The following is a 26,982-nucleotide window of genomic DNA, read 5'->3' on the forward strand; positions in this document are numbered from 1 at the left end:
TTTTTCTTTTTAAAAATCTCTAATTTCACATAATTCATATAGCTTCTGATATCTAACTACTTATGATTATAGTTCACAGAGGTAAAGTAGGGATAAGAAAAAGAAATGAACAAATGTTTAAAAATTACTTAGAAGCTTTTTAGCAGTTTATTATAGAAGAGCAGCTCATAGCTCAATGAAACTCAGAAATTACATAACAGCATTATATATGACGTGTAGTTTAAAGATACATGTATCTTTTGTTCATGTATATGCTTTTTTCCTTGTAAAATTTTTTATTATGGTACTTTTTTAAACTTATACAAAAGTAGAACAATATATTAAAGTCCTGTAGATTTATCACCCAACCTAAATAATTGTGAACACATAGTCAATGTATGTAGTTTTAAAAATTATTCCTTCATTCCTCACTCTTACTTCTCCAGAACTAGTTTTAAAACAATTCCCAACATCATATAATTCTTTTCATAAGCACATCGGTTATCATAGTTATTTTTTTAAAAAGATTTTATTTATTCAATTTTCAGAGAGGAGAGAGAGAAAGAGAGAGAGAGAGAGAGAAAGGGGAGGAGCAGGAAGCATCAACTCCCATATGTGCCTTGACCAGGCAAGCCCAGGGTATTGAACAGGCGACCTCAGCGTTCCAGGTCGACGCTTTATCCCACTACGCCACCGCAGGTCAGGCTATCATAGTTATTTAACACAGGAAATATTAATGTATTTTATTACAAAAGCTATCATCTTTATAGATATTTGATGTGGTGTTAACTGTAAATATTTGCTTAAATTCAGGGTGATCCTTGGTTCATCGTATCAGATTATCAATTAACCAGACAGGTTCAGGATCAGTCACATAGTCTTCTAAATCACTCCTGGCTTCTTCAGAAGGTCAGAACGGTGCGCAAGCTGTTAATAATTATTTTTTAAAAATCAGTATAATTTTCATCTAAACTCACAAATAATTGTTGTTTTTTTCATTTCAGGATTTGATTTAATTTTTCTTTTAGATACACACTTTGGTAAGCCTACTTTCTTTGATCTCATTATCCTCTTCCACTCATGGCATTACTAATACTTTATATATAACGCCAATAAGCTGGGGGTGGGGGGAGACTAGGGACCCTGTTACTCCCGGTGGAGGACTCTGCTGCTTAGTGGTGCTGTGGAGAGGAGAGCATGCCAGTGTTGTAGTGAGGTTTTCGCCTCGCAGAAGTCACTGCTCTTGGCTCTCCTGTAGCCGAGGGCAAATTGGGCATAAAAGAGGAGGTGGTTGGTGTGTTGGGATGCTACTTTCATAGAACCCAAATCTTCCTACTCCTGAAAAAGTTCTTTAACATGTAGTAGCAAAATGGGAGATAAGCCTCAAGTACAGATGCCTTCTCTCAGACCTTCCTGCTGGAGCTGTGGGATCTCTGGCATTAGCAGGTTGCCATGCACAGATGTCTTCTTCATGCAGGGCCTGGAATCTACACCTCTCTGGGGAAGGAGAACCTCTGTGTCCTCTCCTCACCATGAGTCAGGGTCCCTGTACTTTTTATTTTAGTACTTAAAAAAGTTTTTTTAAATTGATTTTATTGGGGTGACACTAGTTATATGATTATACAGGTTTCAGGTGCCCAGTTCGACTACACATTTCTGGACAGCGTATAGTGTGTTTACTGCCCTCTTCACATCCAGTGGGCCGCTGACCAGAATGGGCCAGTCGATTGTGGTAGCCCGCCTCCTCTCTCGGACTGCCCTGCTTCTATGGACTCTGCACAGCAGCAGCCCGTCTCGGCTGTGTTTCCGTCCCCACACGGTAAGCACATCTGGGAAGGCCCGTCCTCCCTGTGCCGTGTTTCCATCTGTGTGGGCCCTCCAGGAGTCTTCTCAGTGGGCCAGAGGGAGGAGGAGGCCTCGTCCAGGTGTTTTCCCTGGGTCTCCGTGCCACCAGGGATCACCAGGCCTCTTGTAAATGACTATGGGAGACTTGGCCAGTTATTAATAAAGCAATGCAACACTTTCCGTTTGGCTGCCACTTAGCATTCCTTGTTGGGTATGTTGTGTGACTGAGAACCCAGGGGGAAATGAGTACTGGTGGAGGAGTCATGAGCGCCAGGGTCCGAGGCCCCAAACCCAACCCGGCTCCTAACTGGAGGAATACAGGGAGTTTGAGATTGTGCAAGATATTGAGGGGCTTATACACTAAGTTTCACAGCATAGCTTTAAAAATAATACCTATTTCTTTTCTCTTTATTGAACTTATTTTTGATATGTTGTAACTAAGATGTTTCAAATTAGGGAGTTCATGTCATTAGGAACATTTTCTCAGGTTTCTTCCCCAGGAAGTAGCCTGGGTCCTCACAGCATGGACCTATTTGCTTCTTCTGTGACATTGCTTCTCCGCTTCAAACTCCTGTCATGCAACTTTAGGTTTCCCCCTGCTCTCCTCTCTTTTGTAATGTCTTCTCTTTACCTTGCTTGTCTGTCCTGTGTCTCCTCTGTGCAACATTGTTCTCAGTGTTTTGCTCTTTGCTTCTGTTGATCAAGGCTGCGCTTGATCATTGTAAACAAAATCGCTGATCCTAGTCTTACTCATTCCCCAATTGCTAGGGATCCCGCAGTTGGGATATTTCTATAAATTAGTTCTCAGGGTTCATGCCCAGGGAGTACAACAGAGCTAAAATTGTGAATTGGATGTATCTTACAGGAGACCTATGACAAAGCAAGAGAACGAGAGAGTTGGGCCATCTTTTAAGTATCTGCCGCTTACGGCTCACATCTCTGTAGAGTTCTCCTAATTCTGATAAAGAAGGGCCTGCGGTGTGCATTCTTTGTCAAATTGCAGAACAGAATGATTCTAGAGCCCAGGCTATGTTGTGCCATAGGGACCTGAGGTTATTCTGTAGAAACCTTTCTACCTAGCGAGCAGGCCCCCTGAATTAATGATTGTTTGTGAAAAGAAAATGTGTCAATTTATACCACCACTCTATGTTGTAACAGTGATGGCAGTGTACATTATGGAAGCAGAGTAGGAAGTAGAAAGTGTTTTTTATTTCCCCCCAACATTTTTAAGCACCTCTAGTATGTCTGATGATGTGGAAAATGTTAGAAAAGAAACTGATTAGTTTTCTTTGTTGTTCTTTGTGTGTGTGTGTGTGTGTGTGTGTGTGTGTGTGTGTGAGAGAGAGAGAGAGAGAGAGAGAGAGAGAGAGAGAGATTGGGACAGACAGACAGGAAGGAAAAGAGATGAGAAGCATCAACTCATTGTTTTCACATACGTGCCTTGAAAGGGGGGCTCCAGCCGAGCCAGTAACCCCTTGCTCAAGCCAGCGACCTTTGGGCTCAAGCCAGTGACCATGGGGTCATGTCTACATTCCCATGCTCATGCCAGCGACCCCGCACTCAAGGTGGTGAGCCTTTGCTCAAGCCAGATGAGCCTATGCTCAGCCAGTGACCCTGAGCTTTCAAACCTGGGTCCTCAGCATCCCTGTTCAACACTGTATGTACTGTGCCACTGCCTGGTCAGGCTGATTATTTTTAACATCAAATAATAATAGAATCATCATAAAGGTTTTTCAAACCACTTACCCATCTGTTTGGTAATTTACCTTTTTCCTTGGTACATCAGGTCAAATGCCTCATTGATTTTGTTAAAAGGTAGAGTATGGGTCACCAATGCATCCAGGTTGAATTTCTTATTCTTGAAATCAGTAATCAGCTTTGGGATAGAATCTTTACCTTTCCAACCTGTAATTTGGCCAAAAGTCCAAATAAAGACATGGTGCTAGACACAAATAGCTAGTGTAATCAAGTGTTTGTTGAAAAAATGAAATTATATGGTCAGATTTGGCTTGCTCCAAATAGATTAAACCTCCACCCATCTTTAATTTTCTATACTTTTATCTACTTAAAAATTTTTCTTCATGGAAAAAATTCAAGATTAGCTTTTATTTTTAAATAAAAAATCATCTATATTTGGTCCAAGTTTGCCTTCTGTTCTTCTATGCTGGTTCACTTTACTGCAAATTGAACTTCAGTTGGCAAATTGTAGTTACCCTTCTATCCAAACTTTGTTTACTTTCAAGTAATTAATAGAATAGCTTTTATGTAGTCTTTAGATGTATTCTAGGCACTCAGTATTTAAACCAGTTATTTTTCTTTCCTTTCAATAATCTTCAATTTGAGAATTTGAGTAGTACTATGGAAAAAATAAAAAGAAATAAAAACTGACCACCAAATATTGTTCCATTGATAGTACGGCCCATTAATATCTCCAGTGGATCAATAGTCAATCCTGGGTCACCAATGGCTACTCCAATGAGAGTACACGATCCCCAACCTACTGTTGTGCAGTCCAGGGCTGCTTTCTGGAGGGTCAACAAAAAGGACTTGCTGAGTAAATAGGAAAGTAGAACATGTCTTCAGCATCCACATGTATTGTGTTTTAGGGAAAATTTCTACAACTCTGCATATAAGATAATGGGAGTCAAGCTAATGAGACCATAGTGTTATAGATCGAGTCTTGAAACTTTGTTTCAACATTCAATAAAATTTTGAGCTTCATCTAAAAAGAAACAGAACATACTATTTAATACCATAGTTTTGCTGAACCTAGAATGTATATCATTGTATACCAAGAAAAATACACATACATGAAGTTCAGAAAGATCTATAAAAGATATTATAAACTCTAGTCAACAAGCTTTTGAGTATTTACCATGGGTATATACTAAGATGTTTGCAATTTTAGGGACATAAAATCAGAATCTTTAAAGTCATGAAGAGAAGATGATTATTCACTAAAGTCTAGAATGAGGCATATACTATAAACTTAGTAGGTCTCTGTAGAATTAATGAAAAGAAATTTTATTTAAAATAGAGGGAAAAATAGTTAAAATGACACTGGCTGCTGCTAATGAAAAATTTCCTCTGCCTCCCTACATTTTTTTTAAAGCTCTCTTGCAGTTAAGTGAAGTTATGTGACTACTTCTAGCTCAGGGGTTGGGAACCCTTTTGGCTGAGAGAGCCATGAACGCTACATATTTTAAAATGTAATTCCATGAGAGCCATACAATATGTTTAACACTAAATACAAGTAAATGTGTGCATTTTATGTAAGACTAACACTTTTAAAGTACAATAAGTCTCTGAATTCTTTTTAATAATGTTGTTATGCTATTGCTAACCAATGATGAATAAAGTACTTCTTACCATTAATGCAACTTCTGGTGCTGCATGGTTTTGCTGATGGCTTTGTAGTCTGGTTGATACGTGGTGAGGTTAAGCTTCATGCAGGCGTTGAGACTTCCACCCGTGAAACATGATCGTATGTTGGTCTTAACATTCTTTAGATGTGAGAAAGACTGCTCACATGCATATGTAGAGCCAAACATTGTCAGTACAGTAATACTCACATGCTGCAGTGTGTGGTATGTAACGGGAAGCCCGTTCCAAGTTTTGACAATCAGCTGGTCCGTGGGTTGAAGTTTTTTCATTTCTCCCCACTTGTGTTTGCTTGCCAACTCTGCTTGCTGTTGTGCAAGTCTTTCCAAATTTCATTCAGTGACTTGAACTTATTCACCCACATGTCTGAGGCCTTCAGGTCAATAGCTTATAGCTCAAAATAGCTTGTAACTCAGGTCGGCGCTGTCCACTGCAGATTTATGTGGATGGGTGATGAACTTAAAAAGTCGAGTGTACACATGAAATTCTCCAAGGCGCGCTTTGAATGACTGCAGGAGATTAGATGTGAAGCCCGCTAGCTGCTGGAGATCAAGATGTTGAGCAGAGTCACTTGCTGTGCATGCATCTTTAAACTCTCCCAGTTTTTCAAAGTGTAGTAAACGACCTGTTTCAATGTTGGCGATGAAGAGTTCCAGCTTGTTTTCAAATGCAAACACTGCTTGTTGAAGGGATAAGACTGTATTTCCAATGCCTTACATTTTCACATTGAGCTGGTTCAGATGTTCAGTCATGTCCACAAGATAGTAGAACTTCAGGAGCCACTCAGTGTTAGCTAACTCAGGATGCTCGACATCTTTCATTTCAAGAAAAGTCTGGATTTCACTCAGACAAGCCGCAAAATGGCTGAGCACCTTCCCTCTTGACAACCAATGCACATTGCTGTGCAGAAGCAGACCAGGAGAATTATTCCCAACTTCATTCAGCAGTGTTTTAAACTGGCAATCATTTAAAGCTCAGGCAACAATAAAGTTGACCACCTGAATGACCAGCAACATCACCTCATCAAGCTGCTCGCCACACATCTGAGCACAAAGCGCCTCCTGATGTAGGATGCAGTGAAAACTTAGGATGGGTCTCTTTTCATGTTCACGAAGAAGCACTACAAATCCTGTTTTCCCCACCATGCATGGAGTACCATCAGTACACACCAAAATAAGTTTATCCATCAGTAGATTTTTTCTTTAGCAAACTCAGTGAAAGACTTGAATAAATCCTCCCATCTTATTGTCTCTTTCATAGGCAAAACAGCAAGACTTTTCTCATATAGTGTGTCACCGACAGCATACCTTGCAATCACGCTGAACTGGGATAAATGGCTTATGTCTGTGGACTCATCCAAAGCGAGAGAAAAGAATGGTGCTGCATTTATGTCCTTCACTTGTGTTGCCTCAATTTGATTTGCCATCATGATGGTACGGTCGTGAACAGTTCTTGCCGACAGAGGCATGTCTTTTATTCATTTGATTATCTTGTCTTTATCTGAAAAGTCGTCAAAAACTTCTTTGGCAACAACAAGCATGAATGTTTTGGCACGCTCCCCATCTGTGAATGGCTTTCCGTTTCTCACAATTGCTAAAGCACCAGCAAGGCTAGCTGAATTTCAGTCACCTTGTTAGGTCCAAACACAGAGTTGCTGCTGACTAGCTTGCACTCTACACAGTAGCTCTTGACATGCTTTCTTCCTGCTATTCCCCACTGGATATTTTGATGAAATGTAGTATGGCGTGTGTCGAAGTGCCGCTTTATATTTGACCATTTTATCGATGCAATTTCATCATTGCATATTAGACACACTGCAGAACCTGCTCTCTCTACAAAGGCTAATTCCTTTGTCCATTCCTGCTGAAAAGTACGATACTCCTCATCTTTTTTTCTTTTAGCCATCTTCTTCATCAAAATGGTTTCTGCAATTAGCTAGCTGACTACTTGATTAAAAGGAGGGAAGTTTACTTCCTGACCTCACAACAACCCGTGTACGTTATTCATTAACCAATAAAAATTTGGTGTTGTCCTGGAGGACAGCTGTGATTGGCTCCAGCCACCCGCAACCATGAACATGAGCAGTAGGAAATGAATGGATTGTAATACATGAGAGTGTTTTATTTTTTTATTTTTTGAGAGTGTTTTATATTGTTAACATTATTATTATTTTTATTAAAGATTTGTATGTGAGCCAGATGCAGCCATCAAAAGAGCCACATCTGGCTCGCGAGCCACAGGTTCCCGACCCCTGGGTTAACCTCTCAGTCTGTTGCCTGCACGGTTTGCTGTCCCTGCGCCGCTGCAGCAGAACAATAACACTCGGGGCTTAGTGGGGCGGAGGGAGGAGAAGAAATCCAAATGAGACAAAACTAGTATTTAGGAGGAAAGGATTTACTCTTTAATTTTGCAGTGTGTGTGTATTTAATATATTGATATTTGAAATATATAATTTGGACTTAATTTTTGGACCCATTTATTGAGGTCTGATGGACAGAACTGGATTGTGTGTATGTTGCTGACCTCTCCCTGCTCTATTGTTGGATGGGAGTGGGGACGTCAGGCTGTTAGGGTGACACTGATCATATCTCTTCTTTAAATCTGCCTTTTCTTATTATTTTGCTCACTTCTCCAGGTACAATTCTTGAAAAATTTTTGTTTCTAAATTTCCTCTGAGTTTCATGTGGAAGAATAACATTAATATTAAGTAGTAATCAGTAGTATTTACTAATAGATTAAGTAGTAATTAAATTATTATATAACATCTTATATATTATTATTATTTTTTATTTTTTAAATTAATATAGACAATTAAATTTAACAGGGTGACATTGGTCAATCAGAGTATATAGATTTAGAGAAAACATCTCCACATCATTTGGACAGTCTATTATGCTGTATACCCATCACCCAAAGTCAAATCATCTTCTGCCACCCTATATTTTGTTTCTCTTTAAGCCCCTCCCCTTAACCCCATCCCCTCCTTCTCCTCTCTTTCCCTCCCTCTGGTAACCACTGCACTTTTATCTATGTCCATGAGTCTCAATTTTGTGTCCCACCTATGTATGGAATTATACAGTTTTTGGCTTTTTCTGATTTACTTATTTCAGTCAGTATAATGTTATCAAGGTCCACCCATTTGTTGTCAATGATACTGTCATCATTTCTTATGGCTGAGTAATATTCCATTGGATATATATACCACATCTTCTTTATCCAATCTTCTATTGAAGAACATTTTGACTGTTTCCATGTCTTGGCCACCATGAACAATGTTGCAATGAACATGGGGGTGCATGTGTCTTTATGTACCCATGTTTTTAAGTTTTGTGTGTATATACCTAATAGAGAGATTGTTGGGTCATATGGTGTTCTATTTTTAATTTTTTGAGGAACCATCATACTTTCTTCCATAATGGTTGTATTAATTTACATTCCTACCAACAGTAAATGATGGTTCCTTTTTCTCCACAGCCTCTCCAGCACTTGTAATTATCTGTCTTGTTGATAATAGCTAATTTAATTGATGTAAGGTGATATATCATTGTAGTTTTGATTAGCATTTCTCTAACAGTTAGTGAAGATGAACATTTTTTCATGTATCTGTTGGTCATTTGTATTTTTTTTTCTTTTTTGTATTTTTCTGAAGTTAGAAGTGGGGAGGCAGTCAGACAGACTCCCGCATGCACCCAACCGGGATCCACCTGGCATGCCCACCAGGGTGTGATGCTCTGCCCATCTGGGGCATTGGTCCGTTGCAGCCAGAGCCATTCTAGTGCCTGCAGTGGAGGCCATGGAGCTGTCCTCAGTGCCTGGGCCAACTTTGCTCCATTGGAGCCTTGGCTGTGGGAGAGGAAGAGAGAGATAGAGAGAAAGGAGAAGGGGAAGGGTGGAGAAGCAGATGGGCGCTTCTCTGTGTGCCCTGACTGGGAATCAAACCCAGAACTTCCAAGCACCAGGCCAATGCTTTATCACTGAGCCAACCGGCCAGGGCCCATTTGTACTTCTTCTTGGGAGAAGTGTCTGTTCATATCCTCTTGCCATTTTTTTTATTGGATTGTTTGCTTGTTTGTTGCTGAGTTTTGTGAGTTCTTTATATATTTTGGATATTAGACCCTTATCTGAGCTTTTGTTTGAAAATAACATCGTTCATTTAGTTGGCTATTTGTTTTGTTGACAGTTTCTTTTGCTGTGCGGAAGCTTCTTAGTTTGTTGTAGTCCCATTTATTTATCTTTGCCTTTACTTCCCTTGCCTTTGGGCTCAAATTCATAAAGTGTTCTCTACTGCCAAGATCCATGAGTTTAGTACCTATGTTTTCTTCTGTGTAATTTATTATTTATTTAGGTCTTTGATCCAATTTGAATTAATTTTTGTGCCAGGAGACAAACTGTAGTCAAGTTTCATTGTTTTGCATGTGGCTTTCCAATTTTCCCAGCACCATTTATTAAAGAGGCTTTCTTTTTTTCCATTGTATGTTTTTGGTTCTTTTATCAAAGATGATTTGCCCATATATATGTGGTTTTATTTCTGGGTTCTCTATTCTGTTCCATTGGTATTCTATTCTGTGTGTCTATTTTTCTGCCAGTACCATGCTATTTTGATTATTGTGGCTCTGTACTATAGTTTGAAGTCAGGTATTGCAATGCCTCCAGCTTTGTTTTTTTTCCTTAGGACAGTGGTTCTCAACCTGTGGGTCATGACCCCGGCGGGGGTCGAATGACCAAAACACAGGCGTTGCCTATACCCATTTTATTGAATGTTTTAAACATAAAAGGATGTTGTATTTTATCGAATGCCTTTTCTGTATCTATTGATAAAATCGTACAATTTTTGTTTTGTTGATATGGTTTATTACATTAATTGTTTTATATATGTTGAACCATCCTTGGCGTTTCTGGGATGAATCTCACTTCATCATGATGAATTCTTCTCTTGATATGTTATTGTATTTGATTTGCTAATATTTTGTTTAGGATTTTTGCATCTGTATTCATTAGAGATATTGGTTTGTAGTTTTCTTTTTTTGTGTTGTCCTTATCAGGTTTTAGTGTGAGGGTTGTGTTGGCCTCATAAAATGTGTTCAAAAGTAGTGTTTCTTCTTCAATTTTTTGGAAGACTCTGAGAATGATAGAAACCAAATCTTCTTTGAATGTTTGGTAGAATTCACTAGTATAGTCATCTGACCCCAGACTTTTATTTTTGGGGTTTCTTTGATAGTTGTTTCTATTTCCTCCCTGCTTATCAGTCTATTTAGGCTTTCTATTTCTTTGTGATTCAGTCTAGAAGATTGTATTGTTCTAGGAGTTTATCTATTTCTTCTAGATTGTTGAATTTGGTGGTGTATAATTTTTCGTAGTATTCTGCAATAATCCTTTGTATATCTATAATATCTGTGGTAATTTCTCCTCTTTCATTTTGGATTTTGTTTATATGAGTCCTTCTCTTTTTTCCTTAGTGAGTCTTGCCAGAGGCTGGTTGATTTATTGATCTTTCCAAAGAACTAGCTCTTTGTTGTATTAATTTTTTCTATAGTTTTTCTGTTCTCTATTTCATTTATTTCTGCTCCAATTTTTATTATTTTCTTTCTTCTGCTGGTTTTTGGTTGCCTTTGTTCTTCTTTTTCTAGTTCCTTAAGATGTGTAGTTAAGTTGTTTACTTGGGCTCTCTCTTGTTATTTTATATAAGTCTGTAATGATATAAACTTCCCTCTTATTACTGCTTTCACTGTATCACAGAGATTCTGATATGTTGTGTTGTCATTTTCCTTTGTCTGTATATATCTTTTGATATCTGCTTTTATTTCTTCTTTGTCCGAGTCATTTTTTAGAAGTATGTTGCTTAATTTCCACATTTTTGTGGGTGTGTTTACTTCTTTTTTGCATTTGAATTCTAGTTTCAAAGCCTTATGATCAGAGAATATGCTTGGTATAATTTCAGATTTTCTGAATTTGTTGATGTTAGTTTTGTGGCCCAGCATGTGGTCTATTCTTGAGAATGTTCCATGTTCACTGGGAAAAAATTTATACTCTGACGTTTTGTGATGAAATTTCCTGTAGATGTCTATTATGTCCATTTGTTCTAGTGTTCTATTTAAGGCCAATAATTCTTTATTAACTTTCTGTTTGGATGAACAATCTAGAGCCATCAGTGGTGTATTAAAGTCTCCAAGTATGATTGTATTTTTGTTGGTTTTTATTTTTAAATCAGTTAGTAGATGTCTTATATACTTTGGTGCTCCTTGGTTTAGTGCATATATATTAAGAAGTGTTATGTTTTCTTGATACAATGTCCCCTTTATCATTATGAAATGACCATCTTTATCTCTGGTTACCTTTGTTGTTTTGTAGACAGCATTGTCAGATATGAATATGGCTACACCTGCTTTTCTTTGGATATTATTTGATTGGAGAATCATTTTACAACCTTTCACTTTGAATCTATTTTTATCCTTGTAGCTTAAATGTATCTCTTGAAGGCAGCATACTGTTGGGTTTTGCTTCTTGATCCAATCTGTTACTCTGTGCCTTTTTATTGATGAGTTCATCCATTTACATTTAGTGTAATTATTGACACTTGAGGATTTCCTATTGCCATTTTATATACTGCTTTCTGATGGCTTTGTGTCTTATTTGTTTCTTCTTTTTTGTTCTTCTGTCATTTGTTTTTCTTTGGTGGTATTCTATACTTCTATCTTCTGTTTCTTCTTTTTTTAAGCTATACATTTCAGTAGTGGCATTTTCAGTGGTGGTTACCATTCGTTATTAAAAGAAAAATTATCATATTTCTTAGAGTCCATTATCTCATGAGTGCTTCTGCACTCTATCCTCCTTTGCTACTGCTGATCTTTATCCTCTCCCCTTTTATGTATTTGTTGTCACAGATTATTTTTGTTTTTATTGTGGTTTTCTTAAAATTTTAACTTGTAGTTTAGTTTTGTTTTATTCTTTGTATTTGGTCAGATAACACCCTTTAGTATTTCATGAAGTGGGGGTTTTCTGGTGATAAATTCCCTCATCTTCTGTGTGTCTCTAAATGTTTTTGTTTTCCCTTCATATTTGAAGGATAGCTTTGATGGATATAGTATTCTTGGCTGGTAGTTCCTCTCTTTCAATACTTTGAATGTTGGGGTCGACTCTTTTCTGGCTTGTAGAGTTTCTGCTGAGAAATCTGATGATAGCCTAATTGGCCTTCCTTTATATGTTATATTCTTCTTCTGCCTAGCTGCCTTTAGGATTCTTTCTTTGTCATTGATTTGTGATAATTTCATTATGATGTACCTTGGAGTTTGGGTTGAGGTAATTCGGCATTCTCTTTGCTTCTTGGATTTGAGGCTCTAGCTCTTTCTACAGGCTTGGGAAGTTCTCATCGATTATTTGTTTCAATATGTTCTCCATTACCTTTTCCCTCTCTTCTTCTAATATACTCCATTATTCTTATATTGCTCTTCCTGATGGAGTCAGACAAGTCTTTTAGGGCTTTCTCATTTTTTTTAAATTCATGAGTCTCTCTCTTCTTCTCTCTGTAGTATCTCCTGTTGCTTGTCTTCAATGTCACTGATTCTCTCCTTTATCTGGCCTGTTCTTTTGGCTAAGCCTGTTACCTCAATTTTCAGTTTGTGTATTGAGTTTTTCATCTTTGTTTTGTTCTTTTATAGTTTTAGTTTTCTTGGTGAAATACTCTTTTTGTTCATTAAGTTGTTTTTTGAGCTCACTAAATTGCCTTTCAGTGTTTTCTCTATCTTATTGAGTATTTTTAGAGCTTCAATTTTGAATTCTCCATCATTAAATTCCAAGGTTTCCCTGTGATTGAGATTTATTTCTGGAGATTTTTCATCATCTATCTGAGCTACGTCTCTGACTTGTATATCTATATTTGATTTCTTTTTTCTTGGTGGCATTTGTGAGTGGTAGTGTTAATAACCCCAACAAGAGATAATTATTCCTTTTTCTGGTAGGGGGCACTATACTACAAGAGTGGCTTCTGTGAGATTCTTGGGTGGAGTTCTGCTGAGGCCTTGCTATTGCTGTCTAATGATGCAGGCAAGTCTGTCGCATTGGTAGGAGGGGCTTGTTGTTAGGACTTTGCAATTTTATGGCTCTAGCAATGGTGGACCAGGGATCCTCCAGGGCCCTCTCCCATATCCCAACAGAGCAGGCGATCAAGTACCCGGGGACCCCTGCCTTTCATAGAAGAGAGCAGCCTGGAGACCCAGCTGAGGGGGGGGTCTGCCACCACCACTGTTTTCACTCTAAGCACTCAAAGTGCAGTCCTGAGCAGGGCAGGAGCTGTGCACCACAAGCCAGTGCCCAAGCTTCAGGAGCAGTTGCGGCAGAGATCGTAGATCGGGGCGTCCCACACACATGTGCACGAAACTCAAACTGGCAAGCTGGTTGCCCAAGCTTCAGAGCGGGTGGGGCACAGATCCCAGATCAAGTGCATCTGGCCTCACAAGGCTAAACTCTGCGGGAAGATCATGTGCTCCCCAGTGTCCTATAGGCTTATCTCAACAAGTTATTCGCATGTAGTTCTGGGGTACAGGCCATGGACTTTGTGTGACTCAGTGCCTGTAAGCCTGTAATCACCCAGCATCTGCAATCACGGGTGTGGCAGATGCCAGGAAACAGTTCTGCTCCCTGTTCTTGGTCGTTGCCCCTATCTCAGCTCCTTTCCCCCAGACTCTCCTCTTCGCTCAGCTCCAGCTCTGAGACAAAGCCTGCACCAACAGAGCCTTCCTCCCTCAGGTCCGTGAGGAAAGAGAAAGACTCAGTCCTCTGGCATATTTTCTTCTGTGAGCAAATTCTATGTTTGGCCCACCTTCTTGAGCAATTCTACTTTTGTCTATCTGGTGTGTGTATATTTCAGGTTCATCTGGCATTTTTCTCTGTGTATAGTTGTAGAATTTGTTGAAATTTCAAGGGGAGAAATCGGGATTATCTCTCATGCCGCCATTTCTCTGATGTCACCTCCACATCTTGTATATTATTAATAAACATGGCTTATTATATAACATAGAATTTATATATATAAATATATTAATATTAAATATAAAATGAAGAAATATATAATTTTACTGTAAATATATTAATGTTAATAAATATTATTTGTTATATACTATTGTAAAAATATACATACCATGACTTCAGAGCCACCTGCACAGTCAAATGAAAAATCCACACCCCCATTGGTCATTTCAATGATGACCTCCTGAATGGGTTTTTGTAGATCTCTAGGATTGAGACAGTCAGTGGCTCCAAGGGCTTTGGCCTTTGCAAACTTCTCACTATTGATATCAATAGCTATGATTCTGGAAGCTCCTGCTAATTTACAACCAATTACAACAGAAATACCAACGCCTCCCAAGCCAAAGATGGCACAGGTAGAACCTGGAGTAACCTGCAGGGAAGAAAATTATAATTTAAAGCAGCTGGTTCCACATTTTTTTTTAAAGGTACAGTGTGAGGTGAGGGCAGGAACATATAAATAAAGAACTACTTGTCATAAGACTAACTGACATAACCTCTTGGGAAAACTTACCATTGTGAAAATGAATGAGTCACTGACTAAATTTGGAGAATCATTTGAGGGCCAGTAGGATCATCAATTTATAAGGAACGAGCCCATTTCTGTGTTTTTCTTATTTTTACCCTTTAGTGTCTTCAGAACAAAACTCTAAAGCTCACACATTATAAAGGATTACAGGACATTTTCATACTGCCAAAGATCTCTGAAATGTGATTAATTTGGCTATAAAAGATATAAGCAAATTAAAAAGAATTAGGGGTTCTGGTGATTCTGTGGGAGGTCCCCAATAATTATAGAGTGGTTTTATTTATTTATTTATTTATTTTTAATTTTCCCATTGATTTGAGAGAGAGAGAAGCATCAAATTGCTCTTCCACCAGGTTGTTCCATCTAGTGCAGGGGTCCCCAAACTTTTTACACAGGGGGCCAGTTCACTGTCCCTCAGACCGTTGGAGGGCTAGACTATAAAAAAAAAACAACTATGAACAAATCCCTATGCACACTGCACATATCTTATTTTAAAGTAAAAAAACAAAACGGGAACAAATACGATATTTAAAATAAAGAACAAATAAGTTTAAATCAACAAACTGACCAGTATTTCAATGGGAACTATGCCCCTCTCACTGACCACCAATGAAAGAGATGCCTCTTCTGGAAGTGTGGCGGGGGCCAGATAAATGGCCTCAGGGGGCCGTATGTGGCCCGCGGGCCATAGTTTGGGGACCCCTGATCTAGTGTATACTCAATGATTGATTCTCATAGGTGCCCTGACTGGAGATCAAACGCGTGAACTTGGTGCACCTGGAAGACACTTTATGTACTGAGTCGCTTTATTAAAGGTCTTGCCTCTTGGCTGGAATTACTGATACTTCTCTTCCCTCTACTTGGACCTATCAGACTTACTTTTCCTTTTTGAGTATTCCCTGAGGTGATTTAGCTCTTCCTCAATAGCAGGAAGAACACATCCTAACACATCCTGGGAATTTAAATAACTTCGACTAGATTGGAAAGAAAATTGTTGCTGAATCTCTAGTGCTGATATTCCTGAGGAAAGATTATAGTAGTAGAAGATGAGAGTCTGCGTGAAGTCCACAAAAGGGGATGTGTGTAACCCAAAGAGCAATAATTCTTTCCTGAGACTCTGGTGCTATCTAGAGGAGAATGTGCCTTGACTGCCAAGCTCACATCTGCTGTTAAATCCATTCAACTAATACCCTTCCTCCAGGAGCCTTTAGGTTGTCATTTGACTTCCCATATAATTTTTAATTTTTATTAATGAGTGAATGAGTGAATCAATGAATGAACAAGAGATTTTTTTTAGAGGAAGATAATATGCTGATGGCCAAGACTAGCATTCCTGTGTGCTTGGCCAATATAATTCTCAATGAAAAGTCCTACCTTGATATTCTTCTGGCTTCTACATCAGCCTCTTATTTCCATTAGACTAACTTTGTTTCCTTGACACTGAACAATAACAGGCATCCTGATCAAAAGGAATTTTTGTTGCAAAACCGAGGACGAAACCTCACCAAGATGTTTCAAGGGTTGCATATGAACCCAGCTTTGTTTGTTCATTCACTGAAAAATGATCACATTCCTACAATGTGCTAGGCACAGATCTAGGCTCCAGAATTACTGCAATAAACAAGAGAGAGTTCTTGCCTTCAAGGAGCAATTAGTCTCATAGCAAGGAGAAATAATGGAAAATTTCTTGATAGAGTGATAAGAAAGTAGGTAGGAATAAACATGAATACTTTGGGGAAAACGAGGAGGGCACCAACGCATGGCCACAAGGCTGGAGTAGTTTTCTGACAGAAAGTAACAAAAATATAGTGAGGTAGAGAAGTAGGGGAGCTTTCCAGGCAGTGTTGATGGGAGCAAGGTGTGCAAGTCCCAGAAGCCACAGTGACTAGAGGCCAGGCCTGTGGGAACAGGACAGGGAGAAGTGGGGAGAATCACGGTAGCAGACAGAAGAAAAAGGGGAATAATGAAAGGGGAATGAAATCTTCAGATCAGTTTTTCAGAAAGACCAATTTTAGTCGCAGTTTGCAATTTGGAGTCGGGATGAAGACTTACATCAAGGAGATTTAAAGAGAAGGAGATTGTTTGAGGGACACCAACATCTCTCTACTCTCTTAGTTAAATAGCTTTGAAAAGTTTATAAATTCTAACATGGAATTCCGTGGACACATCTTGCCACTGTCAGGGCTGCCATCTGAGGCCCTGTGTTGGAGTCACAAAAGGATGAGAAAAGAGGCAGAGTTGAATTAGAACAGTTTAGGGAGAGGAATCTGCAGCATCAGGGAGAAAGGAGTGGCCATAAGGAGATGGCGGGGGGCTCTCTGTAGTTTGTATTGTCTCTTGACTAGGTCTGCTGTCCCAGGATGAGGATTCGTATTTAGGGGACATACTTAAGCAGGCTGTATTTAAATTATGGATGGTCTATAATATAACATACTAGGATAGGAAAAGAAGTTACCATGAACTGGGTGCCAACTATATGCCAGCCACTGGGTCAGATATCTTGCATATATAATAAAAAATAAATTACTCCTATAGTAATTTGTAGTAGATATTATTATAGAGAGGTAGGAGAACAGAGGTGATAACGACAGAGCCAGGGTTTGAAGGTATTTCTAGCTGTTATATCATGCCGCCTCTTAATAACTTCTATTTTGTATAACCTGGTGGTTAACCATTTACCTTGGCAGTGTTGATTACAGCTCCGTAACCAGTTGAAAATGCACATCCAAACAGACAGACTTTCTCTAAATTCACATCATCATCTATTTTGACAAGATTAGTTTCTGATATCACAGTGTACTGAGTGAAGGTACTGGTCCCCATGAAATGGTAAACTGGTTTTCCTTTGCAGGTGAACCTACTGGTTTTGTCTTCCATTAGTTCTTGATCAACAATAGGATTTTTGAATGGACTAGAGAATTAAAAAAAAAGTACAAAAAAGAGAAAGTAAATAGACTCCTAATTACTTTCCTGAAAAAAAATTAAGAATTATGTATATGTTATGATAATTTTACGATATGGAGAAATTTAGAAAATGACTGGGACTTTTGCCTAAATACATATAAATATATAATGTAAAATACAATATAATAAATTCTGTATTATTTAAATAATATAATTTTATATATTTATTATATATAATATAATAATATAAATAATATATAAAATAAATAATATATAAAAATAATATAAATAATATGTGATCTATCTTTCTTTTCTTTTTTTAGAGTTTTTTCATTTTAGATAGAGTGGGAGGGAGAGAGAAGGGGGAGGAGCAGGAAGCATCAACTCCCATATGTACCTAGACCAGGCAAACCCAGGGTTTCGAACCAGCGACCTCAATGTTCCAGGTTGACATTTTATCCACTGTGCCACCACAGGTCAGTCAATATGTGATCTAATACATAATATTATAGTTATAATGGTCAAGAGTATTCTAAAGATAATAATGATAACTAAACTTTTTATTGAATATATTTTATGTGCCAGAAGCTCTTTTAAGGGCTTTACCTGTATAAATTCTTTAAAGAATTTTTATTATGGAAAATTCAAACATATGTAAAAGTAGAAAGAATAGCATAACGGATCTTCATGTAAGCATGTCTCAGCTTAGCAATTATCAACTCATGGCTGACCTTGTTTCATCTATTACCCCCCATCCCCCCATACCACCGCCTACCCACTCTCCATTTTGAAGGAAATCCTAGACTTCACTAGTTCATCATAAATATTTCAGTATGTATCTCTAAAAGACAAAGATTCTTATATGTCCACACATTGCATCTGTCTCTTAAATCTCTTTTAACTTACAACTTCTTACCTCCCTTCTTGTTTTTTCCTTGCAGTTTATTTTTTGAAGAAACAAGTCATTTGTCCTGTCAAATTTTCCTCATTCTGGATTTTCCTGATTGCATTGCTATAATCTGAATAATAGACTTAGGGTTGTTTCTCCATCCCTGAATTTCCTCTAAACTAGTATATATATATATTTAACTTAAATTCTTGATCTGATTTGGGTTTTATACATTTGTAGGAGTACTTCAAAGGTGATGGTGTACATTTTCATTTGGAGGTACATAATACCTTATCTACTTTTTGTGATGACAAAAAGAATTGATGGTCATTGTTTTTCAAATCTGTTATTTTATGAAAGATTTGCAAAAGGATGTGTTAATTCTTTGAATATCTGCAACAACCCTGTGAAATAGGCATTATTATTATCCCCATTTCGTATGTGAGGAAATTGTGGTACAGTAAAAGATATGAGTAGAACCATAACTAGTTTCAATTAGCATTAAGGACAAATAGATCCTTCTATAGTCTCAGTAAAGAATAAAATGATCAAGATTTTGGGCTCTGGAGCTAGTTGCCTAGATGAAAAATTTAGCTCCAAGACATAGCTATGTGGCTTTGGAATAAATTACTGTGCCTCCCTGCATTCCTCTCTCGTCTTCTGTAGAAGTAGCTGCTATTGTGAATTTGACATTTATCATTCCAGTGATGTATTTATACCTTTATTAATATATATGTAACCTTAAACAATATATCGTATTGTTTTTGTATGTGACACCTTCTAAACATATCTGTCAGCAACTTGCTTCTTTCTCTTAACATTATTTATGTGAGATCACAGTGATTGCCCCTTATCCCTGTAGGATATGTTCTCAGACCCGCAGTGAGTTCCTGAAACCTTGAATAGCACGGAACCCTACATGCACTATGTTTTTTTCCTACACACAGATACAAAGAAGCACTTCATGGCTTCTCTTTGGGTATCTGAATTGCCAGCATCACTACTGTTACTCTTTGGGGCCATTACTGGGTAAAGTAAAGGTTACTTGAACTGAGATACAGTGATAGTGGATCTAATAACAAGGTGGCTACTAAGGGATTAACGGGCAGAGAGCATGTACACTGAATAAAGAGGTGATTCACTTTTGGAGCGGGATGGGGAAGCGTAAAGTGAGATTGCATCCCACTACTCAGAATGCTAGTGCAATTTAAAACTATAAATTGTTTATTTCTGGAAGTTTATAATTGTTTGCTATTATAAACAGTGTTGCAATGAACATTCTAGCACATGTCTCCTTGGGTGATTTTGCAACAGTTTCTTGTATACAACTGAGTAGAATTGTTGGGTAGAAAGTATGCACCTCTTTAACTTCTTTTAGGCATATATATACTGCCCACAATATTTGTACCAGTTTATACTCTTACTAACAGTGCATAGAGCTTACCTGAGTTTTGCACAGAAATTTGTGCGTGCACTCAGACAGAACTTGCATTTTTTACAATGGGGTACGTAGAGTGGAATTACTTTGTCACCTAGAAAGAAAGGCTATATGTTGGATGGTTCCTATAAATGTCACTTATAAATAATTTCTACCAGATGAATCAGTGGAAAACACCATTCTTTAGTATACATTTTATGTTCAGCAGAAAGTATTGGTGGCTGTAGCATTTTGTTATTCTATAAGATTCTGATTTCCCCAAGTATTACTTTTCCTTTTCCCCCCCTCTCTGCTGGGCAGTCAAGCAACAAATCTGTATTGATACTATAAGGTGAAGAGTCTTATCTGAAACTGTGCTGTCATTGCAGCTCTCTGCATCACGACTATGATTTATTTCATTTCTAAACACCTGTATGGAAGAAAACATCCTTATATACTAGGAGAGGTAGACAGTGGTAGGCTAGATGTGGAGAGTTACCATTATAACATCACTATTTCATCATTTGTTTTACTTTCAAGTTCCACATTTTCTACTTTATATTTGTTTGATTTAAAAGTGGCTTCTATCCTCTCATGACCAATGGCCAATAATAATGAACATTTGTTCGACATTTAGTATGTGCCAGACACCATTCTAACTGCTTGTTTGTATTGTCTCATTTAATTCTCAGTACAACCCTTTGAGATGCATACTATTATTGTCCTCACTTTAGAAAACAGGAATCTGAATTACAGAAAAGTACTTTAACTAAGGTCAGGCAGCCAGTAAGTGACAGAGCTGGGACTATATTGGCCAGACTCCTTCGCTGATGCAAAACTTTCAGGAGTGATTGGTTCTTATAATCTTGTTTGGAATGGAAAGGTACTAATATACCTCAAGGTTTGGCTCATTCTCATTAAAAGAAGAAAGAATAAAATGGTCATCCTGTTTGACAAGTGGGTATTACATAGCCCATATTTCAGTATTTTGGTGGATTTGTTGTGGAATCTGAAGTAAATAATTTGTCATTGGCATGCTTCTTTTACATATTATTTTTATCCTCAAACTTTCAAAAGACACTTAAGCTAACATTGACATACACTATGTATAATATTCTCATTTTACCCATAGAATGAGTTACCTTATTCTTTAAATTCTTTATAATATTCAATTAATTTTCTGTTTTTTTAGAGGAAGTTGTTATGAGTTGTCATTTGTACCTGCATGGAAGCTTCAGTTTAATCTAACTTTGTAGCTTGGCTTCATTGGACAGTTTCTCAGTGCTATATGTAAATAAAGTGATCATATTCCCCAGATTTTATTAGATAATTCTGATTTCAAGTATTCTGTCTCATCGTTAGACGGTGATGGATTGTGTTTCTCAGTTTTGCTTTGGAAAAGATGGTAAACAGAGATGAATTATAGCATGCAAAGCCAGGAATATATCAAAAATTACCCCTAAAATATCCTGACATTTCCACTTAATAGGAATCAGAAAATAAGATACCTGGTTTGAAGTTGGTCACACCCGGCCCAACACTTTCCACAATCCCTGCTGCCTCATGGCCAAGGATCACAGGGAAAAAGGCATTCACAAATTTAGGATGGAGAATATGGGCATCAGAATGGCACAGCGCAGTTGCGATGATCTACAAAGCAATTGTATACTTGAGTTGTTTCTGTAATTATATCATTAAGATTGTTAGGTACATAATTTTGGATAATTTCAATATTATCTTAAAACTTAGCAACACTCTTAGAGCTCAGTAAAAAAATAATACTATGAAAAAACCAAATATATATCAGGATATATTTTTTTTTCTCTACCTTTGTTTTCTGCCTTTTACTGTTATTAAAAAATTGTAAAAAGAAATATATATAACTGGCAGTTACTGTCTCCAGGAGAGGAGAAATCAAAGGTAACTTAAAGTCGAGTAGGTGGTGGGAATGGAGGGAACACAGGTTTCTAGGTCTTGTTCAAATTTTGTTGAGACGACATGAAATGAAATTGAGGTAATAAAATTTTTTTTTTTGTATTTTTCCGAAGTTGGAAACGGGGAGAGACAGTCAGACAGACTCCCGCATGCGCCCAACCGGGATCCACCCGGGACGCCCATCAGGGGCGATGCTCTGCCCACCAGGGGGCGATGCTCTGCCCCTCCGGGCGTCGCTCTGTTGCGACCAGAGCCACTCCAGCGCCTGGGACAGAGGCCAAGGAGCCATCCCCAGCACCCGGGCTATCTTTGCTCCAATGGAGCCTCGCTGCGGGAGGGGAAGAGAGAGACAGAGAGGAAGGAGAGGGGGAGGGGTGGAGAAGCAGATGGGCGCTTCTCCTGTGTGCCCTGGCTGGGAATCGAACCTGGGACTTCTGCACGCCAGGCCGCTCTACCACTGAGCCAACTGGCCAAGGCTGAGGTAATAAAAATTTTATAGTTAAAAGTGAGGTGTCAAGGAAAGAATCTGTGTAAATTAATTCCTACTGTATCCTTGTATTATTAATCTTCAAGATTCTGCTTATGAGGATATCTTATTCATTCTTATGTATAAATCCTTTTCAGTAGTGGCTGGAGAAAAAAAGCCTAAGCCCGGCCAGCCAGCTCTGGGAAAAATGGAGAAATTATCCCAGCTTGTCATCTGTGCTCTGTGCACTCAGTGTGGCCTCTTCTCCCGGCTAACTCCCTCCTTCCCCTTCGCATTGGTGCCCAGGACCCTGTGCTGTCCAGGGCAGCACTTCAGTTCTCCTCTCTCTTGTTTTGAACCAAATTCTCTACCCTCCTTTTAATAACACTTTCCAATAATCGGCAACTGGAAAACAAAAAGAAAACATAACTAATTCTAATCTGATGTGAATTTCTAATGTGTTAATGATTAAAGTTAAGGTACTATAGTTAAATTTTAAGCCCATTATCACTCACTACTGAGAAATAATTAATTACTTACCCCTCCTCGAGATAAGGCCTGTTTTTATATCTGAACCTAAAAATACAGTAATTTCACCATCCTGAAAACTCCAGGGCATGTCGGTCACATCACACAGGCTCAACCTGCCAGAAGCTAAGTCTGCACTTAATGCCTAGTGGCCCTGCCCAGGGAAAGTCCCCACTCACCTGAATTCGAATTTCATGTGCTTTGGGGGGAGCTACCTCAACTTCTTCTATGCTGAGAGGCTTGTTTGCTTCCCAGGCGATGGCTGCTTTACATTTAATAACCTGGTGGGGAGAGAGGGAAAAAGGGAGAGAATGAAAGGGAGTGAAGAAGAGGAGAGGGGAGGATGAGATGGGGGAGGGTGGGGAAGGAAGGAAAATGGGATGGAGGGAGAGGAAAGGGAGAATGTTATGGTAAAAAATTAAAATGCAGTTGATACCATAATTTCATGAAAAGGAGTTATGGAGCTTGGAATGTTCACTTCAAATAAGAAGTCATGATCTATGTTATAGTTATTGCACTTTAAATTTTTTAAATGGATTTTAGAGAGAGAGGAAGAGAGAGAGAGACAGAGTGTGAGAAGTATCAACTCATAGTTACGTCACTTTAGTTGTTCACTGATTGCCTCTTATACATGCTTTGATGGGGGGCAGGGGGGCTCCAGCCAAGCCAATCACCCCTTACACAAGCCAGTGACCTTGGGCTCAAGTCAGCGGCTTTTGGGGTCAAGCTGGCGACCTTTGGGATCAAGCTGGTAACCCTGGGATCATGTTGTTAAACCCACGCTCAAGCTGGCAACCTTGGGGTTTTGAACCAGAGACTCAGTGGTCCAGATTGATACTCTATCCACTGCGCCACCATCGGTCAGGTTACACTTTTTTTTAATTTTTAAAAGTTTTTTTTTTAAAGTGAGAAGTGAGGAGGCAGAGAGACAGATTCTCACATGTGCCCGACTGGGATCCACCGGGCAAGCTCACTAGGGGGCGATGCTCTGCCCATCTGGGGCCGTAGCTCTGTTGCAACTGGAGCCAGCCATTTTAGTGCTTGAGGCAGAGGCCATGGAGCCATCCTCAGCCCATAGGTCAACTTTGCTCCAATAGAGCCTTGGCTGTGGGAGGGGAAAAGAGAGATAGAAAGGAAAGGGGGAAGGGTGGAGAAGCAGATGGACACTTCTCCTGTGTGCCCTGACTAGGAATTGAACCTGGGACTTCCACACACTGGACCAACACTCTACCACTGAGCCAACTGGCCAGGGCCAGTTTGCACTTTTAATTTTTGAAAAGTACAAATGCATTAAAGTTTACCCTAATATAATTTCTTGATTTTTTCCCCCTCAGTAACAGAGAGGATAAATTTATAGAGTTTGGACAGCATAAGTGTCCAATAAGTGTTTGTTGATTGAAGGATTTGTTATCAGCTCTGAATTACTTGAGTCCTTATTGCTAGAACATACATGTGTTTTCAAATGTTTGCTCCTCACAAACCTCCCTTGGCCAGAAGTTATTGACCTCACCAGGGAACTTGTTAGAGCTACAAGCCCTGTCCAAATCCCCTTAATCAGAATCTGCATTTGAACAAGATCCAGGTGATTCATATGCACATAAAAGTTTGAGAAGTCAGGCTCACATAATTCATAAAATTATCAGTGAATATAAATTAAATAAAAATTGGTCTCTGCAAGAATTTGGGTAAAAATGTATAAAAAAATTAAGCGGTATTCTATAGATTAATTTTGTAAATTAAGCAGGATTCTATAATTAAAATTTTATTTCACTTCTTAATGTTATATTTTTAGTTTTAAATATAAGTGATATTGATAGAAAGTAGAAAGACACAAATATATAATTCTCTATTCTAATGCTGCTATTTTTGCTTTTGATGTAATTTTCCCAGTCTTTGACAACATGAATACATATTTTTGATCCTTGTTATGTAACTTTGAATAATATTTTAAAATATCACTAGTCTTATTTAGAAATGCAATATATATTAATTATGGGAAGTTTCAAAATACAGATAAGAACAAAACCAGCTGTGATTTTTATCACCTGTAATTTTATGAGTTAAATCCTTTCATTATCTTCAAGTGGAATCATATTGTATGTGACATTTTGTAATCTATTTTTTTATTTATTAATATACCTTGAATATTTTCTGTATTCTTCTCTAACATTACTTTTAACAAATCCAAATTCTAGTTTATGGTTATAGCATAGTTACCCAAATCTCTTTTTTTCGGCCATTATCAATAATGTTGAATTTAATACCCCTGTGGCAAGCATTATAGTAAATCCACAGTAATTTTTTAGAGTAAATTTCTAGCATGGGGAATGCTTTTTATCTAAATAGATGCCTTCTGAGAGTAGCTTAGGTTGGAGCTTCTGAAGAAAGTTCCTGTTAGCAAATGTACACAGCAAAACAAAACAAAAAAAGAATAAAGAAATGGTACATTTGCTTACTTTACCCTTGGTGTCCATTTTTTGTTGGGAAACTCGCCTTGGAAGCTTCTCTCTGATTTAAGAAGTTCTCTCACTTCTATTCAGAATGCTCTCTCTGTATCCTGGATTGAACTGTCTTTGAATAAATACTACCCCTGCTCTTTTATTCTCCAATCATTTTGCTTTTTTATTGCTGTGATTCACATCTCTGTCCATATTTCACAACATCATCTGTGCTATCGCAGGTCGACTGCAAATACCCTTTGCTCCCAGCCATTATTTGGAGACTTTTGTTTACTTGTTTTATTGCAATATATAAGATAATCAACAGAAGATTATTAAGCATACACAGATGAATTAATACATAATTATAAAGGACATTTCCACTGCTCCAGAATCCTTCCTGTACATATCCTTCTCCTTCACAACCCTAATAATTATTTACCAAGGCTCCAGACATCCACAAGAACTCTGTTTCTCTTCTCTGCTGCTTTCAGCACATATTCTTCATTCCTTTTCTGTAGACTGGCTTCCTTGCAATCTTCATTCACGTGGTTGAAGTTATTCTTTAGGATGATTATTTACTGGGCCGGACTATTAGGAAGGGACTGAAACAACATATTTTCTTTCGTCTAGATTCCAAATCCCTACGAATTGTGTGATTATACCTGGCTCCATCAATAAAGATGACTCCTGGCCTGACCTGTGGTGGCGCAGTGGGTAAAGCATTGACCTGGAATGCTGAAGTTGCTGGTTCGAAACCCCGGGCTTGCCTGGTCAAGGCACATATGGGAGTTGATGCTTCCTGCTCCTCCCTCTGTTCTCTATATCTCTTTCCTCTCTCTCTCTCCTCTCTCTCTAATAAAAATGAATAAATAAAATAAAATCAATAAAATATAAAAATGACTCCTACAAGCTTATAATATTAAGAAATAGGCAGTTCCAATTGAGGAGATGAGCTAGATAGACAATCGCATAGATATTCATTCTGTTGAGTTGACTGATGGCAAATGGCTCAAGAAATTATTCCTATATTGACATATGGACTTAATATAGGAATGGATCATTCCTATATTTATATGTAGACAGGATTTCTTTTTATATCACAAAATCAATGACATTGTTTTATGTAGGAGGAAAGTCAAACTAGGGGTCAGGAGAACTTGGATCAAGTTCTGACCCAGTCATTTATTATATGATCTTGAGCAAGAAGGGTTATGCTGGGCCTAGATTTTATTATCTTTAAAGTAAAAGATTCAGCTAGAGTGCTTTAAAAATTTCTTTCAGCTCTAAAGGAGTATAATTTAAGAAACTATATTAGAAGAAGTATTGTTTTATCTGATAGAAACAAAAAAATGAAATCTCAAATTCTAGGGTTGTTACCATGAAAATCCTTACTGTCTGAATTTTGTTTTTTCAATGATTTGAAACTGAAAAGAAAATTTGCATATTATAATATAGGAAACATATCCAGTTATGGCTTTTTTTCGCTTTCATTTTTTTACTCTTAGCATATTTTTAAATTTAGGCATTCTTTTTCTTTCTTTTGTAATTTCATTTTGAAAAACTGAAATATATAACACTAGTGTCCTTAAATAGGAATCTTTCTTTTAATCTTCTTTGTTTTGTCCTTTTGTTTTCCATTAAAGAGTT

At 38.0% G+C, this 26,982-nt stretch overlaps 1 protein-coding gene across 1 annotated transcript; it reads right to left on the reverse strand.

Moving 5' to 3' along the window:
• Positions 1–25,485, reverse strand: ADH4 (alcohol dehydrogenase 4 (class II), pi polypeptide). Its single transcript, XM_066384706.1, has 9 exons — positions 25,351–25,485; positions 23,074–23,175; positions 21,474–21,615; positions 19,993–20,080; positions 17,435–17,666; positions 14,339–14,599; positions 4,214–4,349; positions 3,591–3,729; positions 1–906 (listed from the first exon to the last, which is right to left on the reverse strand). Exons 1-9 carry the CDS (start codon positions 25,366–25,368, stop codon positions 882–884), a joined length of 1,143 nt encoding a protein of 380 aa, XP_066240803.1. The 5' UTR covers positions 25,369–25,485; the 3' UTR covers positions 1–881.
• Between the last annotated feature and the right edge of the window lie 1,497 nt (positions 25,486–26,982).

Source organism: Saccopteryx leptura, chromosome 5 (assembly GCF_036850995.1).
Source record: "Saccopteryx leptura isolate mSacLep1 chromosome 5, mSacLep1_pri_phased_curated, whole genome shotgun sequence".
Taxonomy (NCBI): Eukaryota; Metazoa; Chordata; class Mammalia; order Chiroptera; family Emballonuridae; genus Saccopteryx; species Saccopteryx leptura.

What these genes read in the sequence shown, in the direction of transcription:
- ADH4 (XM_066384706.1), bottom strand. An exon ending in CACATGAAATTCGAATTCAG is followed by an intron (nt 21,616 to 23,073) that starts GTGAGTGGGGAC and finishes ATTGCTTTGTAG; the next exon opens with ATCATCGCAACTGCGCTGTG. An exon ending in CTGATGTACCAAGGAAAAAG is followed by an intron (nt 907 to 3,590) that starts GTAAATTACCAA and finishes AATTATTAACAG; the next exon opens with CTTGCGCACCGTTCTGACCT.